Raw genomic sequence first — 22,483 nt, forward strand, 5'->3', positions numbered from 1 at the left:
TACATCTTACGAACCGTCATAGTTAGACAGTTGAAAATTTTAGATCATTTTTTTCTGATCCCGCTATCTCAACAAATACTAAATAACAGAATAAAATAAATATTTAGAGGGCCTTCCAAAAATTTTTATGGTTTTACGTTAATACGGAACCCTTTGTACGCGAGTCTGACTTCCGTCCGTCACCAGGCTACATCTTACGAACCGTCATAGTTAGACAGTTGAAAATTTTAGATCATTTTTTTCTGATCCCGCTATCTCAACAAATACTAAATAACAGAATAAAATAAATATTTAGAGGGCCTTCCAAAAATTTTTATGGTTTTACGTTAATACGGAACCCTTTGTGCGCGAGTCTGACTAGCACTTGGCCAGTTATTTGTTCTTCTATTTTCAATTATTTTATACTTCTAAGGTTATCAATTACATAGTCTTATGGTGTGATTAACCCAAATATTTGTGACTACTTATATTGTCCTGCTTGGTATCATACTAGGGATTTATTTCATGATATATGTACTTAAATAATAAGATACAGGTTAGCAATGTGCTCTCAGTAACAATCAAAGAGATCGGTCAGTACTGAATACATCACTCACCTATTGCAGGCGCCACTTAATTTTTCCATGTAATAACCTATACATTGAAAATCGTAAATGGTATTATATTTACTGAGAACACTCTCAATATAATCAATTATTCATTTTGATCAGGATTTACTTCGTGGTAGGGCTTAGTGCAAGCCATTCATCGCAAATTCTACCGCAAAGCAGAAATTCTTAGTATTGTTGTTTTCTAGTTTGAAGGGTGAGTTGCCCAGTTTAACTATAGGCACAAGGGACTTAACTTCTGAGTTCTTGGTCAAAGCACAATGTCCGCCTAACTATGCTATAAAAGAAAAAAATACATACTGTTACAAATAAATTGCACTGACATGACATTTTTCTTATGATTTTATCATGTAAAGAAAAAAATGTTACTAGTAAATCTAAATAAGTAGGCGCTTTTCAACTGTTTAAACAAATAATAATTCAGACTATTCTATAAAGCTCAAGACGTAACATAAATCAAAAAAATATTTTAAACTTATTATAACCAAAAATATAAATCCAGAATCATAGCCAAAAAAACAAAAGAAAGTCGTTAGCTTCGGCATAAATCATAGCGAACGAAACAATAAAGAATTAAACTGTCATTTACGGCTTTCTGGTAAATTCCCTTACGCGCTTCGGATATTGTCTCACCCCTTCCGTTCGACGAACGCACGGCACATCCGTATTTCAAGCCTCAAATAAATAATTCATTATTATGGACCCCTAGTACTCTCTTTAATCGTTACCCCTAACATCGCCTCATTCATAACACAGGCGACTTTCGTGTAATATTACTAATATCATTATTATTCAATTCTCAATTATGGAATCGGATTAAATAAAATCATATTGGAATATCAGTTATTATTTCATATACGCCGTAAATATAATATAATAATAAGCTGTGTACTTTCAACATACATTAGCAGCCTGTAAATTTCCCACTACAGGGCTAAAACCTCCTCTCCCTTGAGGAGAAGGTTTTGGAGCATATTCCACCACGCTGCTCCAATGCGGGTTGGTGGAATACACATGTGGCAGAATTTCGTTGAAATTAGACACTTGCAGGTTTCCTCACGATGTTTTCCTTCACCGTCGAGCACGATATGAATTATAAACACAAATTAAGCACATGAAAATTCAGTGGTGCCTGCCTGGGTTTGAACCCGAAATCATCGGTTAAGATGCACGCGTTCTAACCACTGGGCCATCTCGGCTTTCACTTTCAACAAAGTAAAATATAATTATCGTGTATCAAACCGTAGGTGTCTAAATAAATTCGGCTTAAACCTAAGCCAAAATATATTTATTACACATAACATTAATTGCATACATTATTATAACCAATGAAGGAGTGGAATTTTATATTGATTACTACATTACTCTCTAACCTAGAAACGCTACTGTATTTAAATGGTGTAGTTAAAAATGTCGTCGTTTTATAGGATGTATAGAACTTAGATCTTCGATCACCTTTTAAGGTCTAGTGAATGGAGCATACGGATCAACTACGTGACGATCTATAAAAAGTTGGAAAATGCTAGAAATCTTCACATTAACTGGAGCTTTGACCTTTGCCAAGCAAGTAGGACATTTAAGTCCATTATCCGATTATGATAATTAAAACATTGTAATTCAATATATACAGTAATATGTTGTGCGGGAAACACTGCTCAGAATTAGAGGAAAATATCTAAGGCATATTTAACTTCAAGGCACTTCATTTAAACATAGTAAAGTGATAAGGGCATAGGGATTTAGGATAAGAGAAAATTCGTTACAGAATTAGGCGCTTCAACGACCTTAAAATGTCTGAAGATTCAAATTACGGACGACGGCGACGACACAACGTAAAGAACAAAGTCTATTTACTCGTTGATTTGAGGAGATAACTTCATTGAGCGAGCGTCGGTTTGCATCAAACAGTTTTGTACGTCGCCGGGTTCGATGGAGCCCAATCATAGCCCTTTGTAAGCTTTTCCTGAATTCAATACGATTTTCGGTCTAATACGAAACCTTTTCGGCTGCGTAAGACGTTATTTTTACATAGGTACTGTTAGTTTGCTATTTGCGGATAAATCGATGTGTCTGCGTTATCGTGTTAAACCTAAGATCATAGAAACAAGAGTGATGGGTTTGTCAAAATTTAATCGCCATTTTAAAATAACGTGTATCACAATAACACACAAAAGTATATCGCAATCAATAAAACATCGCATAGTATCTTAAAACTTTCACTTGTCATTCAAATTAAGAATGCACTGTATACACAAAAGAGTTAATACAAACTACAAACGAGAATAATAACTATATCGTTTATGATATAGAATGATCAATTGCGTAATCGATATTTTATAGTGTAATGGAAATTAATTCCATTCAGTAATTACCGTCGAAAATATTTTTTTTTAAATGCATTTTATTTTTATATCATTGTAATTTGTATTTGTTTCAATACTGAACTTCTTATATAAGTAGTATATCAAAATAGCAATCTACTTATATATCTATCTTAATACGTTCGATTCACCATATTCGATAATAATTAAATGAACCTACGTTCTATATACACATATGTACATATGTTTGTATAGTGCGTGCAAAATCTAAGTGGTTCTCGAGTGCAGTTCCGATGACTGCCACAAGTACTCCAACAGATATATCAACATCAATTTTGATATTTATACATAAGAGATGTCACGGACGGTTTGCTAAACGTGTATGAAAAAGGGAACATGGGCAGCTCGTCAATAATATATTCAATTTGGTGCATGTTCTCTTTAAAAATTAACTTGGTAAAAATAATAATTTTAAAGTAAATATTTCGAAATGATACAATACCAAATACCTTACGTTACTAGTAGAAATTACTAGAATGTGTCTAATGTACATGAAAGTTGTAAGTAGGAACTAAAAATTATTTTCCAGTCAATTTTCCATCCCATATACACACAAACTGACGAAATATTTGAAGAAATATTACTATATATTGTACTTACATATATTTATTAAATATATCATGGTATGTAAGGACGTGGGTTCATAATATTTATCGCACGTAAATTTTTGTGCGATTCGTTTATATTTTTGATTTTCTTGTCTTTTCGAGGCAAAAAGGCGTTAACGAAAAATTTATATGAAGAAACGAAGCGACATCCCTCGTGGATAGTTTATAAAATTGCTTTTTTAAATTTGTGATCGCTTGTATTTATTAATACTCTATATAGCTTGCTAGTTGTCAACCACGTCTTCGCTCGCGTTTAAAAGGGAAGCTCGTTAGGTGTAAGGCATAAAAATTAGCCTATGTTCCTACCTTGAAGTCCAACCATGGTTCATACCAAATTTCATGAAAGTCGGTTCAGCGGTTTGGCTGTGAGAGAACAACAGACAGACAGAGTTACTTTCACATTTATTGAATTAGTATAGATAAAGGCAGTCAACTCCTTACATATTATGTAGTGGACCATTAACTGAAGTAGTTCCGTGTTAGTTTATTTAACGATGTAGCATCAAAAAGCAAGTGCAATTAACGAATAAAATATATATTATGTTAAACAGGACTCGACCTAATCCCGTTGTTGGGCACATTTGTTTCTTGCCTCGCGCTGGGAGTTGAGCTGGGTCTGGGCTGTGGTGTCGCCATAGACGTCTTGCTGCTACTGTACTATCAGTCTCGACCGAGGCTGGATATAAAATATGTGGATGTACGTATTACGTTTATAAAACTACATCACTTGATACAAACTCTTTTAATTTTTTAATGCTTTTATTATATTTTTGCTTTATTAAACTAACCCACACTTATCCTTATTACTATCAACGAGGGGCAGCCTATGAAGCGCAACGTTCATTCGCTTTATCAGATATATAAGTAATTCTTTATATTGTCAACGCGCCGCTCATGAACTCGACCGACCTTTACATACTTTTGAAGTACGCTTTGGCACTAAAATTACCGGTGGGAAGTAAGTGGTACCAGGTCTGGTTAGACAAGCTTGCAAATGACTCTTACACCAGTAAAACATGTAATAAGTTCATATCGATTAAGATTTCTAGAAGTATTTTATGTTACGATACTAAACAATCAGTATAGTAAATTAATTAGCCTACAAAAAAATACTCCAACCGAATCTGAAAGTTAATTTGAGCAACTACGTTTTTTCAGAATTATACAAAGTAATTATTTTTTATTTGAAAACAGTATTTCTGTTCGTTAATTCTGACCTTTACTGTGAACTACGTGAATAATTAACAACCAGTTTTGATGTATTTTTAGTTGTTGCTGGAAAAGTTTTTAAAGTTAAGTATATTTTTATTTTATAAGTGGCGTAGATACATAAAAAATGGTGCTACCTTACCTTATGAGTTCAAATAAATTTCCGTCGAATATAATCATATTTCAAATTCAATATATTAAAACCTATTGTTATTCATGTTTAGCTTTAACTTGTTTTAACATACCATTTTTTTTCTTACATATAAATGAAAATTCATACGTATTTTTAGTACTATGTCAATCTTAGACTATTTTATATTATTATATTTAAGCGAATTTTAAATATTTCCTACGAGTGGTCTTCAAAGCTATGTAACAATGAATTTGTCACTGCATCACTCGGAGTAGTGGCTAAAAGTTTCTTCAATAGCCAACGTAATTACCAAACCGTATTTGATTGGACGAAATGTTGCCCGAAAAGAAAAAAATCTTTGGCTCGTCAGACATTGCTAGATTAAATGAAGTTTTTTTTCTCTTCAGATTTACGTTTTATCTGAAACTTAATTATCAATTATTCACAGAACATTATGGATTTTCTTGCTACTGGTTCTACATATGAACATAATCTGTATGAATGTATGAATTCGGTTTATACTGTTGTCCTTCGTTTTCGTTCCTAAGTTCAATTTATTACCATATCGTTTACTCTATACAAAAAAAAAACACACAGGGAACATAAAAATTTGCATTCTCATTTATTAGTTAATTTTTTTTTAAATTGTTGTTGATGTTATCCTTCTAAAATGCGGTGTCGTTATTTACAGTGTTTTTACTTTACACAATGGTAAGATAGAGATAACCATCTTCAGGTGACATCTTTACCTTTACAATATTATAAATGGTTTACAATAGTTAAAAAACTCTTCGGGAGTTGATATTTTAAATGTAAAAGTAAAATTAAAATTGCACAAAGTTTCACTAGCGTTGTTTGTAAAACTCTAAATTAGACGTTATTACTTTAACTGTAGTTGCTTTATTTATTTAAATGATGAATTGAAGCGGGAAATAAACGTTGCCTTGTGTTTGAAGTAAGAAAACATAGCGTTTCATATTCATGTAAATTCTAAATAAACATAACAAATGTTTACTTATCTAATAAGGACGCTTAGAGCAACATGGATGCCATACTTTGTTAAAAGCTTGGAAATATTGGCTGTTAGGTTAGGTTAGGTTAGACTTGCCACTCTACCATGTTATTATAAACAGGCAGATTTTCACCATTTCATGTGTTTATATTTGTACCAAAATAGCAGGTTATATATACCACCGAGCATGATATAAAAGAAAATCATAAATTAAGCAAAATTTATCATTTCAGATATATTATTTTCAGGTAAGTTGTTAGGATTACCAACCACAGTTTATGTCCTTAAAGAAAATTCTAGAAAGTTTTCCATTATATTTCTATTGTAAAAAGTAAATAATTGTTAGTTACTAGAAAATTTCTAATTGCTGTTTGGACAAGCAGAGTTATACAGTTTATTTATTTAGACTTGATAACAATTTAACTTAAAATTTAATAAATTTCTTCTTTTATTATCATATACTACAAATAATTACTTAACGCCTACTGCACAAATTATAGCTCTAACGAAGTGTATTAGGAATGTAAGTAGAGCTTAATGCCAAAATTATATTTACCAATCCATATTTGTAATTAAATTGGTATTATATTAATTGCATGCCGTAAATTATATATTATTACTGTAATGTATGTGTTATTGAACTAAATGATATTAGTTGATTGGGTAGGTATCGATGGGTTTACTTGTAGCGTCATTTGTCAGAGTTATTTGTAGATGCATTTATAGTATACTAATTGTAGTAGTCTCCTGGCTGTTTCTATTCATATACAATTATGTATGTAACGTCTAAGACTCTACAAGGCACAAATTCGGCCACACATGGAGTACTGCTCTCACCTCTGGGCGGGTGCTCTCCAGTACCAGCTCCTTCCATTCGACCGTATCCAACATAGAGCGGCTCGAATTATCGACGATCAAGCCCTTTCCGATCTGCTTGATCCTTTGGCTTTGCGTAGAGATGTTGGATCGTTCTGCATCTTCTACAGAATTTATCACGGGGAATGGTCCGATGAATTGTTCGGATTAATCCCGGCTGTTGAATTTCACCTTCGGACATCTCGCCAAAATTCAAAATATCACCCACACCACCTAGATGTCCGAAAATCCACAACAGCGCGATTTTTAAGACATTTTCTGCCTCGCACAACCACTCTGTGGAACCAGCTTTCGCCGGCGGTTTTTCCGAACCGATACGACTTGGGAACTTGGGTAGTGTTTAATTTGACTATAAATAAGAAAGTGTAATGCTTCTATGTTGAATAAAGGAATTTGAGTTTGAGTTTGAGTCAGACATTTGTTAGTATTGATACCACTTGTCAGATCTAAATTCAGACTTAAGAATCAATGAAAAGCAAGGAGTGTAGCTTTAATATAAACCATGTAAAATAATTTGGATGCTACCCAGCTAATTTATGAGTAGTGGAGTACAGAAAAATGACAAAAAATTTAGTGTATACGTCTGATACTTGGTGGTAGGGCTTTGTGCAAGCCCGTCTGGGTAGGTACCATTCACTCATCAGATATTCTACCGCTAAACAACAGTACTCAGTATTGACCCATATGCCTGTCCGCCAAGCTATGTCATAAAAAAAAAATCCATACTTATTATGAATACGCAAGCTAAACTACTGTCTAAACCATTTTTCATGAAATGTGGTACGGATTAACTTTCTTTTTAATTCACTTCTCGAATGTATAAAATTTGGTATGAAGGATTGTGTGCTATGAAGTTTTATAGATTTTGCGCGGATAAAGCCGCGGATTCAGATAGTCTTCTAGGTTTTTGTTGAAATGTTTTTTAAATAGCTATATTAAATTCTAACCTTCCTCTCCTATATCGAATAACAATGTACATAAGTGTATCGTTTGCAAATTTAATTAAATAATAATTCAAATAACCTTTTCAGGGTAAAGTTTCTAATTACGTTTTGTAATTTTTAGATACAAACGACAAAACGACGACGAAAACAAATTATGTTTAAGTTAATAATTAACGAAAATTATATGTTAATTAAGATTTTATTATTCGGGGTTTCCATTACTTGAAAATTAAGCTTATATATTTTTTTTTGCGTTAGTAATTTTAATCTTAAATTTAAAATGTAAAACCTTTGAATGGACTTTAAAAATATTTTTTATGTAACATTTGTTCTTGATTGATGCATTTGTTAGAATATTTTTTAATGAATCGAGACATTCGACAATATAAGTCTTGTATGTGTTAACAGCTGGTGCTTATCTTAACTCCTATAAATCTAAAAGAGCTGATATGTTGTTAACAAGTGAATTCCAAACGAAAATAAAATCCAAGCAAGCATCATTGCTTATTTTTGTATTTAATTATATATATTTATTATCATTTATCTCTTGCTCGGTGATGAAGGAAAACATCGCAAGGAAACCGAATATCGGATGAAAATATTCGACATATGTATTCACCAGCCATTTTAGACATTAGACATTTACAGTTTGTTAAATTACATTACACTTATCATTTGTTCACAGGAAAGTAATTATCCTCCACACTATTCAATACAACCCATCGGCGGATTACACTTCGCGAGCGCTGAAAGACTTCGATCTAAAATTGTGTCGTTAAAACACAATAATAATTTAGCAACATTAAGTGATCTCACTGTGATACCGAATGGGGCTGTAACGAATGGTGCATCGGAACACAGGGCTGGATCAAATGTACTCGTGGTACATTGTGATGCGATTTGCAGATTGGACTATACATTTCTACAGGTATGTTGAACTATGTTTAAATACGAATCATTTTTCCTATGGCTCAAAAAAATATATAATAATATATGACTATTATTTAAATTATTCACAGAAAACTATGATATGATACTTTTTTGACAGTTCAACAGGTTTAAAAAAAAATCTATTTGAGTAATCACAATGTCAAACTAAATTTTAGTAACTACCTAATTATGAAATGCTTCAGGTATTGTTTTTATCTGTAAAAATATATTATGAATTCATTTGTAGTGAGATAACTTTGTGTGTTATTTACTTAAAACTATATTAATACTATAGACTATTACAAATAAATCAGTATAAACCGCAGAGCTTATCGCAGGGTTCGCACGGCCAATACTCGAATAATTATATTTTTATCGATAAACTCTTCAACTATTTATTATTATTGTTTTCTTGTCTTGTTTTTCTACTGGCTATCTTGTACGGCAGCAAGTCATGAGACACTAGTTTTTAACCCAGGTCGGGACAAAAAAAAGTTATTAGAGTTTCTATTCAAACATAATGTAGCCATAATGTCCATGTCCGTAATGAAAAGTATAACATATTACGTGAAAGTTTCATATTAATCGAAATATAAATTTCCACGTAGTTTAAAAAAAGTAAATACAATTTTTTTCATTTTGTAACATTATTATAATATTTTATTTATTGTCAAGCTTTGTAGTATTTGTATATTTATGGAAGTATACATTTTTGACTTATACGTCCGGTCAACCGATTAAAATTATCTATACTAAAACTGGCTTCTGGTATCAAAGTAGCCAATGTCATTGCAATTGTATTTTATCATACGATTGATTGTAAAAATAAGAGTTATGTCTTAAACCTTCCGTCTACCTTTGGTCATGGCAGCGAAATTCTATTAGAGTTTGATCAAAATCGGTTTAGAAGTTTTATTGTGGTGCTCGAATAAAAAAAAACAATTTAATTACAGATTTCTAATTGTGCAGATGTTTAATTTTAAGATTTTAAATGTGTTCCAAGGAAACCGAAAGATATCGAATTGTTAGATATATGGCACAGTCGGTAAGAGTCACAAAGTCTTTGAACACATCGGTGATGCATTGCAGTGCTCTCGACAGAATCGATTACTCTCCTACTTCGACTCTCCGGCTAAAAGGTTTCTTTGATATATTAGAATTATAGTTATTGAAAACGCTGCGACTATAATTCTAGTGGTTAATAGTTATTTGTGGAAACTGAACTGTTATACTTATAATATAAAAATTACAATAAAGTGTAGTTACAATATATATTAATTAACAGCACATATTACTGCTTTCATATTAAAAAAAGTTTTGTTTATTATTTAAATGCAGATATAACATGGTTAACATATTCCATTCAGCGCCCTTTTTGGTCTTTAAAATATTAACCATTACTTATATCGCCAATGCGCCACCAACGTTGGAAGCTAAGATATTTTTAACCTTGTGCACTATAGTAACACTGGCTCAACCCTTGAACACAACCATACTAAGTATTGATGTTAGGTGCCGGAATATCTGGGGTGTTACCTAGCTTGAAGGGCTTGCACAAACCCCTACCACTAAGTGTATAGTAAGAAATTATTTTTTTACAGTCCGATGTATGTATATATTATATACATTAATTTTGGGCGAAGTTGACATTTCACCGTCAGATGAGCCGTTTTGAATCTGAATTTACTATAACTTAATTATTTTCATGTTTGAATACTAAGAGAAATTCTTATAATAATAATAAATCAGAATTTGAAACTATCAAACAAAGTATTGATTAATGACAAAGTAACAAATTGCAATTAGAAACGACGATTGTTTCACTCACTACCGTTTGTAGACCGCAAGGCATTGTATGCGTTCTGGAAACTTATTCTAATCTAAAATTTGGTATTAGTTTATAATAACAAGAGAAATTCCGACACTATAATGAAATAGTAGTTATTAGTGAACATTATTCTTGGCACAACAGGTTTAAATTGGATTTGCAACTGGCTGCTGCATTGCAATGGATGCGTGTTTGATATCTTCTTAAGAGAATTATTATCACTTTACAGACTTTTGAGTCCAATCCTTTTTAAATTTTGTATTGTATCTTAAACTTTATAGTTGTATATATAATTATTAATTGAATACATTATGTAGATTTACATGACTAAATTGATCTAGTGGTCTCCAGCAGACTTGGACTTACACACCAGGTCGAGACTCAAAAGATATTTAGTTTTCTGACAATAAGTTCTCAGCATTTTAGCACTTGAATTTTCTCTGGTCGTATCGGAGTGATTGCTTTCCCACCAAAATATGAGTGTATATATTGAATGTTTGCTACCAATTGAACACTGTAGATTCACCGAATATAGTCAAGTGAACATCATCATCATCTTTATATTGGTGAAAATGACACCTCAGAACGTCTCCATAACAAGAACAATAAATCATATATTATGTGACGAATTGAAAATATTTAAATTACACAAATTGGTCGGTAATAATACGATGATAAAATTACCATTTGACGTTGAGTCACATCCACGACATTCATAACGTATGTTTTGTCATGTCTACAGTCCATGTCTGACTTGGTAGTTGGGTTTTGTGCGTTTCCGCCTGGATCATAATCATCCACTTTATTATATTCTGCCGCCAAGCAAGAACACTTAACATTATTGCTTTCCGATTTAAATTTAAAAGGGTGAGTGAGCAACAGAGACGTAACATCTTATTTGGCGCATTGGCGATGTAAGGGATACCACATACAATAAAAAAAATCGTCTTAAGAACAGCAGTCATGTTTGTGACGTAAGGATAAAAATTTTTTTTTTTGATTATGTAATTGGCTCCTATAGATAAAAATATTAAATATATAAAATATAAATATTTTCTGTTGTCCTATCTTTAAAAAAAAAAGAGAAGCGAAGGACGAATTGTGTACATTTTCTTGTGATTTTTTTTAAATATAGTTATGTAACACAATGCTGCAATTTCAATAGACATTACGATATTATAATTCATTACATGTATCCATGTAATACGCGATGAAAGTATGTGAAAACATATTTCTTCTAACATAATTGTAAACATATGTAGTGAAGCTGCTCTTTATATAAAATATTGTAATGCTTTAAAATGAGAGTATGCAGCAAAATTAAAAATATGAATAAAGAATAGTAGGAGCGGTGAAATGTAATATCCGTTATAAAAGTTTTTTTACCCGTGTCGGTAAATACCGATAGAGGCTTTTGTGGTCCTTTCTGCTGTAAAACCATGTGTTTTTATGAAACTCGTTATTTTTTACAAAGGTGCATACATGCTTATTGTATGTATAAAATTTATACGTATTTTTAACGATAACATTTTGTAGTGTGATTTTTTGAATATGAAAGCGCGACTATCATTTAATGATGATACTTTATGTATTATATACAATTGAGTAAACTAAAATTGATACGTATTGGTCTTCGTGTTCGGCGCACAGAAGTACAGTCGCCAGACTAAAGTTTGATCCGTATGGATCGTAGCGCTGCCGCACCGCAAATTTGGGTACATTATATTTTCCATCAACGGTCAACGGTCAATGTCAGGAGCTTGCATTTATAATTATTATACACTCATTCGTACATATTCTCAAAATTTGTCTTCGCTATTAATTTTATGTACGAATGTCCAAAAAGCATATGAAGCATATCTTCCCAGTAAGTAAAATACAGGATGTACTCAATAAGCGATGTCTTTACTGTGTCTGTTACTTTATACTCGCCATTGTTTGTAAATCAGGTATGTAACACTTTTTTGTCTACTAATACTGTAAAAAATAGACGTCGACGTGCTTAAAATAAGATAGAACTATTATTATTTTGACAAGCAAATTGGTAAGAGCTCACCATCGCCCTTAGACAATGGCGCTGTAAGAAATATTAACTATTCCTTACATCGCCATTGCACCACCAACCTTGGGAATTAAGATGTTATGTCCCTTGTGCCTGGCTTACTAACCCTTCAAACCGGAACACAACAATACTGAGTCTTGCTTGAGGTGGTACCTATCCAGACTTGTACAAAGCTCTACCACAATAAATTTTTATTATTCTATGATCGGCGGTTTACTGTTTAATGTAGGAACTCGTTGGTTATTTCGCAACGCCGGTGCTGCGACTTGGTTTTGATGGGTATATCGATTCGGTGATCGTGCCTCTTAGGATTCATATATACTAAAACCTTTATTGATGTAGTATAAAAATATCAGTCCATCCTAAGAAAGACATTTTCCATATTTTAGAATCACAATTTGATAAGACAAGCAACAGTTTCGTTGGATATCAAAGTAAGTCATTATATTCTACGATCATAATGACTACAGAGTTGTTGCTTACCTAACTCAGAAACGAAGTCTCAAAATCAAAAAGCCTATAGAGTTCAGACAGAGCTCATTGTCTCCTAATAACTATAATAATTATGATTATTATGGTTTAAAAATATCCATCCATCATCCATATATATATTAGGTATTAGAGTTTTTTACTTTACCTAAATGCATATTTGGAATTTCAAATAACTATGAAGAACTTCTATACAAACTTTCATCCTCAATCGCACCCTTTTACATGATTAAAAAACGCTGTAATAAATGTATTTTACTCACAAATAATACCCCAGTAAATATTCCATATTTATAACATTTATAAGAGATTCCGTAGAATCTTTCAACGTCTTAGATGATGAATTATCAAAAACGATGTAACGACTGTCTTTTACTGAAGAAGCCTGAATATTGAATCCCATATATAATTATCAAAAATGATGAACGGACGTTCATACAAACTTCCAGTTGGAAGATGAATTTTGATCTTTCCTTAATGCTTGCCTACGTTCCATTAGGAATTTCTAAGAATAATTTCATCCTGTAACTATAAACACTAGTTGTTTTTTTTTTTAATATTTAAAGTCCCTTTTATAACGTGCATTCTATCACTCGTTGCGAAGCGCAAGCATATAATAAATTTTAACGAGTTAGTTTATATCATCATCAACTGAAATAGGTAAGCGCAACGTTTCGAGTGACCTTTTTAAAATTTTAAGAGCTGTGATGCTATTATAACCGCTTACGAGTTCGGTTTTTAAATGTGGCAAAATAGAGATAGGTATATTTGTATCTGCGATGATGATAACCTCATTAAAGGCTTAAGTGTTCCTCATTAAGGTACTTCACATCGAATGAGATGACGTTATTGCTTTATTTATTAACTCATCCGGGATATATAAAATTTGAATGGTAGCTCCAGCGACGGACTATTTCAATTATTGCGTAAATCGAGCTGTTTAAATAATATATATAATTCAAATTCAATTATTCGTCTTAATCTTACCAGAATAATTATTGTCACCAATTTTGTGAACGTAATATAATGCGTGGCTTTGAAAATCCTTCTTTGGCTGACATTATTAAACTCTGATGCGAACACACAACTAGCAGCATTATCATACTATTTTCGTATTATTATTGTCCTGTAAATTAATTCTATATTTATGTAGGTTAATTATGTCAGTCACGTCGCTTTAAATCCGTTCAGTGTATTTGTTTTATGTTAGGCCGAGCCGGCATGTCGTGGCTGTGGCTTATCGAATGATACGCGTAAATATATCCTATAGATATAAATATTTGTAACATTGATATCATTAATTTAAGATTATAAAATTACCATTTCGTATTCAGAGATTGATTACATTTTGTGATTCACATTTAAATATTATAAAGCGATCATTAATCGGTAATATACATTTTTCTAAATGAACTACTCAGAACATAATAATATCTTACATATCGCATGACTGATTGTCGTTATTATAATAAAATTATCGGAAAGCTGACGTAATTACTCAAACGCAAAATAAAAGTTAAAGCGGGGAAATATCGAGCGTTGAACGCTAATGAAAACGAGAAAAGGGAATAAATATATTTACTCAATTATTTATAATATTTGAGGTATAAGAAGAATACATTATTCGATTTTTGTTGCAAATTTCACACAAAAAATCCTTCGTAACTGACATATAACATTGTCATTGGTATATTTATATTTTTTTTTGTATACGAATTAGTTTTGTCCAGGAAATTTATAACAATACATACATAATACATAAATGACAAATATTTTGCTTAAGTATGTTTACGGTTGTAAATATATCTTCCTTTAAAATGACAAAGTGATCAATTTTAAGAAGAGGACAATTTAAACCAAATCTTCAAGTTTCTCAATAAAATCTCTATTGTTATTCTATTAAGGATTGAACGTGAAATTTATTTTGTCAGAAGCTTGCTATTTCAAAATTAAATATTGATCTGTAAATTAGAAAGTAGGTTTATCGATGTCAAAAATATTATTAATTGTTATTGTTTATAAAAGCCAGTGTCGCTCAGTGACTTTAACAATACCCTAGGTATTTCCGTCTAAATCTGTTGAAGCGGTTAAGAGCGCTTATTTCAATTGTTGCTTGTCAATTTCTATCATTTTTGTGATGCTGATTACATTGTTTATACCATATACATTTTCTAAAGGTATTGTTTTCAATTAAATATAAAATAAAATGACATTTGAATCAAAATAATTTACCGAATTACTAAAATTACATTTTTTATAATATCAGAAAAATGTAATTTTTTATAGCTGAAAAATGTATTAAGTAAAAATAGAGTACCTGTTATTCTATTATTACTTCAGATCAAAACGTCTTAGCCGCGCTGTAACGAGAGACTGTATACGTAGGAAATAGCTATTTGCATGCGCGAGTGTGCTATGCGACAACGACCGATACATCCCACCTTTGTGAGCCTTCGGTGCGGAATGCCAATTTGGACATTGCATTTCAATGTTGATAGGTATTTTGATAAAAATACATAAATTATATTAATCGTAATTTAAATTAATAAAAACATTGTTTTCCGTAAACAAATACTTAAACTCAATAATTGCACAAGTATTTATTCGGTTAACGATGTAGTTTTGTAGAAATGGCATGATATTTGAAGTTTAATATTGTGAATATATACGAATATATATTATTTATCTATATATTCCATAGAAAGAAGTCGGATCGTTTATGTAATGTTTACAGAAATAACTTACAACTTATTTTTATGGGCAAAACAGCGTTCAAATCACACTGAAATGTACAATTTTTGAAAACGTGCATCTTTAACAAATAATTTGTCAAATATCAGTAGAGTTTCTATAAGATTTTTTAAAATCATTCTATTAATAAGAGATTAAACTTTTGTACAGTCTTTTTTTTTTAAGTATTTGATAAATTACAAATTTTGGCTTGCAATTCCTAAAAAATACTCGTGAAATGTTAATTCGGTATAAGCGGTTATGGTGCGACAAATAAACTCACATACATATATTTCACTCTTTTTGGGTAGTCGGGGAAAAAGCGGACTTTGAGTAAATAATGTCGATTATCTTTTTCAGATAATTGATATTGACGGTAACCGTAGTACTAAGAAGTTGATATTCACTCTGTACCAAAATAGTTTTAAAATATCGGGAAATTGGAGAAATGTTCAGTTCGGGGAATTTTCGTTATCATAATATAATATGTCTTTATGCTTCTACTAATAGAAATAAAATATTATATACAATAAAATAAAAAGTATATCTTAAGAATAGTAGAAAATATCTGACACAAAATAAAAGAAAAATAACTCAATAATCTCGCGCCTCTTTTAGACATAAGAATATGACTCAATTGCATATATTTTTACCAATGGGTTGTATTGCAATCACAAGCCTATTAACATGATCTGAAAAAAATGCGTTTATCAATGTGGTTTTGGCAGAAACATAAGTTTTTTTATAAGATTTTATTTGAATGAGTCATCATATTATATTCTATCGCCAAGAAGCAATATTTAGTATTATTGTGTTCCGTTTTGAGAAGTGAGTGAGCTAGCACACATACCATTTCAATTCCAAAGGTTGGTTTTGTTATTGGTGCAAGGGAAGAATAAAATTTCTTGCAGTGCAGTGGTAACCATTTACCATTAGATAGCATATTTATTCATCCTATATTGGCCACCGCATAAAAATGGCACAGCAAAACTCTTAGAAGTAATTAGTGTGCCTAATTAGCCATTCTTTTAGTTAAAATTAGAGTCATTTATTTGACTTTATTAATAATTTTGATATAATTAGATTATTACTATAAAAATATTTTCAAATATACACTTATGTGTAATAAGTAAAATGTATTATTATATTATTAAATAAAAGACAGGATATATGTTCGTTGAAAATTTAGAGTAGGTTTTTATCAAGAAGAAGGATTAAGAGCTAAATCTGCCACTGCAACTGCGAGTTAGCGCGTATATGTATGTACGTGTGTATATATTATGCTGCTCTCAGAATTTATTTCGAAACGTACAGAATTCCTCGAGATCTTTTCGTTCCTTTTAATAGGAGGAAGTCTTTATCTAAATATATATGAAACTCACACGTTCGATTTTACCATTTGGTTGTTTGAGTATAGACTTTTAAGAACGGTTACTTGGAAAAAAATACGATTTTAACGTAAGCAATATCTAGCTATCATAGATTTGTATTAGTACAACGTCCTGCTGGATAAGATTCGATCGAATCATTAGTTTATGGTACTTTATGGTACTCTGCTGCGGTCTGAAAGGTTAGTAAGCCAATGTAGTGAAAAGCATGTAGAAAATAACAACTTAGTTTGTATGGTTGTTAACGCTTTAATAGCTTCAATGATTCAAATGCTTCAGGGATGTTTGCTGAAACAAATATTGACTATTTTTACGCAATAATACGAAAAAGGTGCACGTCCTTAATTCGCAACGTTCGCGTCAGCTCTAACAAAATCCTGAACATGATTACTAGCAGACTAGACAGTACAGTTATAAATAGCTACTGTAAAGTTTCAGTTAGTGCAGTATACCGTAGTATAGTATAGAAAGCCAGTAGATTAATCCATTAATTGTTAATGTCAATGTCTCTACCTTTATCACTAACATAAGCCCATTTAATATTGTATTTGTATTATCTGGTCTGTGTTATTTGATAATATAAATTATTGTTATTATTATTACATTATTATGTTAATTACATGTCCAGGCTGTAAATTTCCCACTGCTGGGCTAAATCCTCCTCTCCATTTGAGGAGAAGGTTAGGAGTACATTCTACTACGCTGCTCCAATGCGATTTGGTGGATTCACATGTAGCAGAATTTCGTTGAAATTAGACACATGCAGGTTTCCTCATGATGTTTTCCTTCACCGCCGAACACGAGATGAATTATAAACGCAAATTAAGCACATGAAAATTCAGTGGGGCTTGCTTGGGTTTGAACCCGCAATCATCGGTTATTATATACGTGTTCTAACCACTAGGCCATCTCGGCTTATATTAATTACAAATTCAATATATTATATGTATAGATATGACCAGTAATCATTGGGTGGTCAATTTGCCGGCCCGTCTTCAATAAAGAATAATATGTGAATAAAACCACTGATAAGGATTTTCACACTGAATATATTATCGAAAAATGATTAATTCAATTGTAGTTTATAAACATGCATGATTATATATTACATGCTGAATAATAATGAAAAAAAATTCAACATATTATTTCACGCCTCGTTTTACAAATAATTGATTTATTTGTCTCAATTCACGGTGTTTAGTTATATTGTTTTCTGAGTTAAGTTAATTAAAAATATACATAATTTAATATTAGGCACACATGAACCAAATCAAATAGAAGAATACATTTATAAACTCTAATACGTTATTAGTTTTCCTTGAAAATGCATTTTCCTTTCATTTATGCAGGAATTCTGTAATCAATAGATTATCTATTCCCATTCTATCTACTATTTCAGGATTTATCACAATTCCTAGTCGTATGTGAAGTACTGATTTACAATTACCTGAATGAATTGAAAATGGAGACAATGAAATTATTAGAAAACACTGTTTACATTTGTTATACGTTACGTTCCGTGTTTAGATGAGCACGTATCCCGATGGTGGGTGACCACCTACCATCAGGAATACGTGCACGTAAAGCTGATCAGCCTTACGCATAGATTTTGGTATTGTAAAAAATATACACATAATAAAAGCAACAATAACGTTAAGGTCTAGCGTGTCATACCCCTCCAATAATGCAGAGGATACATTTTTGGTATATCTCATTCTTAATGTTAATTGTTATATGTATGTGTTTTTTCTTTATATGCAATAAAAGGAAGACAGAAATTTGTAATTTAATTATGCATAATGTGTTTTTAGAGTATCAAGATGCTCGTGCAGGAGTGGTCGCGTAATGGCCGAGTAGTCTGGTGTGACGCAAGCCCCTTGATCAAGGAGCAACTCAACACAGTCATTCAAGAGCCCTTATACTGTGACAGGGAACAACTTGGATTATTTTTAATAGGTTTGTGGTAGTAAATTGGCATTGAATAATATTTTTGTCGAGCTTGTTATATAATGTAAGGCTAGTTAGTTAATAATCATTAGTTGTTTTTGTATTTATATTACACATAAAGTTTTTTTCTATGAAGTTTAACTAAAAAATTCATATCTCTTTGGGTGTAAGTATTGTAAATATTCAAGATCACATAGATCACATATACATATGTTACGCTAGTCCGTGGTTTTGTTTTCTTTTAGGCTATGGTCGTCAGGTGTTCTGCAAATAACTAGCCTATGACCTTCCTTGGAGTTCATACTTGCTTCATACCAAATTTCATTTTTTTCGGTTCAGTGGTATTTCCGTGAAAGAGCAATTGCGTCTGTGTCAAAAATTCTGCCAAAGTAATAAAAAAAAAAGTACGATCGCGGTAAAAATTGCATATAATATATAAAATGTAGTAGAAGATAACACTAGAATATTTTAATTATTGTTATCGTATTATCTACTTTAATCGTGTACATAGTCAACGTCAATAAATAGTACAAATTTATGCAGCGAAATTAAATTTTACGAATAATAAGATTAAAATTTTTATTGCAAATTTGCAATTTTTTTCTAATTTGTACGTAGGTAATTGTGACGTCACTTAAATGGCCTTTTACGACGGCTGTGCTTTGCTTTTCAACCAAATTAGCATATTCGTTTTTACGTTTTATCTATCTATTTATAAAATACTAAGTTTAATATTAAAATTTTATTCCAAAGATATGTAATAAATGAGGTTTGTTAAAGACTAATAGAATCTTAATAAAATTATCATGATATATTGCTATTCAACTTCGGGAGATAGATATGGTAGACAAAGTTATTGTGCAGTTATTACCATACGAAATGTATATTCGTACTACACAAATAACAGAAATAACTTCGTTTTGCGTAATTTGCATGACCACGGAACTCAACCATCTGCGTTGTCTGATACAACTTGCTTGAATTATTTATATCTTACATACTATACAACAACACACATCACTAACGCTAGTATACTGGTATTATATGTAAAATAGTTTAACTTAGGGCAATTTTCTTAACATTTCGTAGATAAGATTTTCGAAAGAATATTCTTAGAGGAAGAAACAAAACAGTCTTTTGAAACTATCTCAACGGGGCAATTATTTCGCTTCGTGTTCCATCCGTGTATAATAACGAACTAACCTAACGCCCGAGGCGATGTTCACGTTTCGCCTTCTAATGTCTGTCGAGGGAACGGATTCGTTGCTAGCTATATTTGAGGATTTGTCTCTTTTATTTTATGTTATTTATATTCAGGTCATACCATTACTTGACACAGTCGTATTGTTTAATGTATCATCATTTCAAATTATATTAATAATTATAATAAATAGGCTTGGTTATCTTGTTTGTATTGCACTATTATGCGACGAGTAAACGTATAGACTGAGAGCCAGTGATCGGCAGACTTACGGTATAGTAGCAAACTCCATATTACTGCCAGGTATACTGCTTCACCTGCTGTTGGGGAAATGGAGGTTCACTATTCCCGTCGAGGGTTCCTTTGAGCACGCCAAGGAGTCAAAAATCTTAAAAATTGACTTTCAAAACGTGATCGCAGCATGTCTGCCATTTTGATATTTTAAAATATATTAGAAAAAATATAGAAAAGATTAATGGCAGACACTTACTCCGGTTCCTACTATATTTTTTTTAATTTCAAAGGTACAAATTTACGTCATTTTACAATTTTAGTTTTTTTATTATTCTGCCTAAGATTATTAAACCTAAATCAGTGTACTATATCAGACATAGCATTGTTTACATCGTCATACTGTACCTGTTTCCTATTAATTTTAAAAACCAATGAGCTATCATCAGCAAACAATACTATATAATGTTTGTTCCGAACAAGAAAGGGCAAGTCATTTATGTATATGAGGAATAGAAAAGGTCCAAGAATTGATTCTTGTGGGACCCCCATACCAACTGAGATCCCAGGAGACCGTGTCCCTTTAACGTCAACCCTCTGAATTCTATAAATAATATACATAAATTGCAGCTATGCTGAAACACTAGTTTTTCCGAAATTAAGAGTGCGAGAATCAAAATAATGCACCTTCATAAGGACAGCTAAGAAACTTTTATGTGGTCTGCCTGCACCTTAGAACCGACCTATGTGTCTACCTTTGTAAATATATGTATATAATAATAGTATAAATATTATATATACATATGGGTTTTGCTGAAATGACGTAAATTTGTACCTTTGAAATTAAAAAAAATATAGTAGGAACCGGAGTAAGTATCTGCCATTATTTGTTTCTATATTTTTTCTAATATATTTTAAAATATCAAAATGGCAGACATGCTGCGATCACGTTTTGAAAGTCAATTTTTAAGATTTTTGACTCCTTTGCGTGCTCAAAGGAACCCTCGATGGGAATAGTGAACCTCCATTTCCCCAACAGCAGGTGAAGCAGTATACCTGGCAGTAATATGGAGTTTGCTACTACACCGTAAGTCTGCCGATCACTGGCTCTTAGACTAGTAGCGTAGCGTCCGAAACATTATAATGGTATTGAATATTTATTACTGTTAGAAAATTAACATTTAAGGCACCAATAACACAATTTATTATTAAAATAACTCGCGTTAAAATTAATACGCTTCATAATATCCGCTCATTTGAATTTTATTGTTTCAGAAATAACAATGGCAACGATAACGGGTACTACCAGTGATACCAGACTTTAGAGTTGAATTAATTTTTCATGTAATTACAATGTCGGTTTACACATTTTTTTGTTTTTAGTAATATTTAATGTTTGTTTTTTTAAATATATTAAAAAATAATCAAACAAGAGATAAGTTTGATTACGTGCCTACTTCATTTGTAAAGAGCAAATCATTTTTGCTACTTACCATTAAAGTATTAAAAAAAAAGTTTTTCTTTATGTTTTTCTTATTATTTATAAATAAAATTTATTTTTGGTGTATTTGGTATACCTACATACCAGCGAGTCTCACCTACAAGGACGCTTTTTCTATCTAAAAATATCAACAAGGTTTTTGATACTATTGACTATTACAATCAGAGATCAAATTATGAAAAATACAAATACCAAAGTATTGTATTCCTCTAAAAATGTGTCCCTTTCAATAAAATGTGTTAATGAAGGTTCCTAATTGGATAAGGTGCCTCTTGCCACCATCAATTTTATATAATACCAAAAATAGATTTGGCTCCTGACTGATGCAGACAAAAAGTCGGACACTAAAAAATGTATTAAAAACTGTAAAATATATCAAAAGTAAAAAACAATTGACCATTAAAT

At 31.5% G+C, this 22,483-nt stretch overlaps 1 protein-coding gene across 1 annotated transcript in view; it reads left to right on the plus strand.

The window, feature by feature from the left end:
* The window catches only part of LOC113395003 (sodium-independent sulfate anion transporter-like), a 60,043-nt gene extending 38,018 nt beyond the window's left edge, over nt 1-22,025 (plus strand). Inside the window, exons 8-11 of the mRNA XM_064215868.1 lie at nt 4,149-4,294; nt 8,457-8,699; nt 19,010-19,154; nt 21,853-22,025. Coding sequence (XP_064071938.1) covers nt 4,149-4,294; nt 8,457-8,699; nt 19,010-19,154; nt 21,853-21,902 — 584 coding nt within the window. The 3' untranslated portion in view covers nt 21,903-22,025. The remainder of the gene's footprint in view (nt 1-4,148; nt 4,295-8,456; nt 8,700-19,009; nt 19,155-21,852) is intronic.
* Nucleotides 22,026-22,483: the final 458 nt, after the last annotated feature.

The sequence above is a fragment of the Vanessa tameamea genome, chromosome 9, assembly GCF_037043105.1.
Source record: "Vanessa tameamea isolate UH-Manoa-2023 chromosome 9, ilVanTame1 primary haplotype, whole genome shotgun sequence".
Taxonomy (NCBI): domain Eukaryota; kingdom Metazoa; phylum Arthropoda; class Insecta; order Lepidoptera; family Nymphalidae; genus Vanessa; species Vanessa tameamea.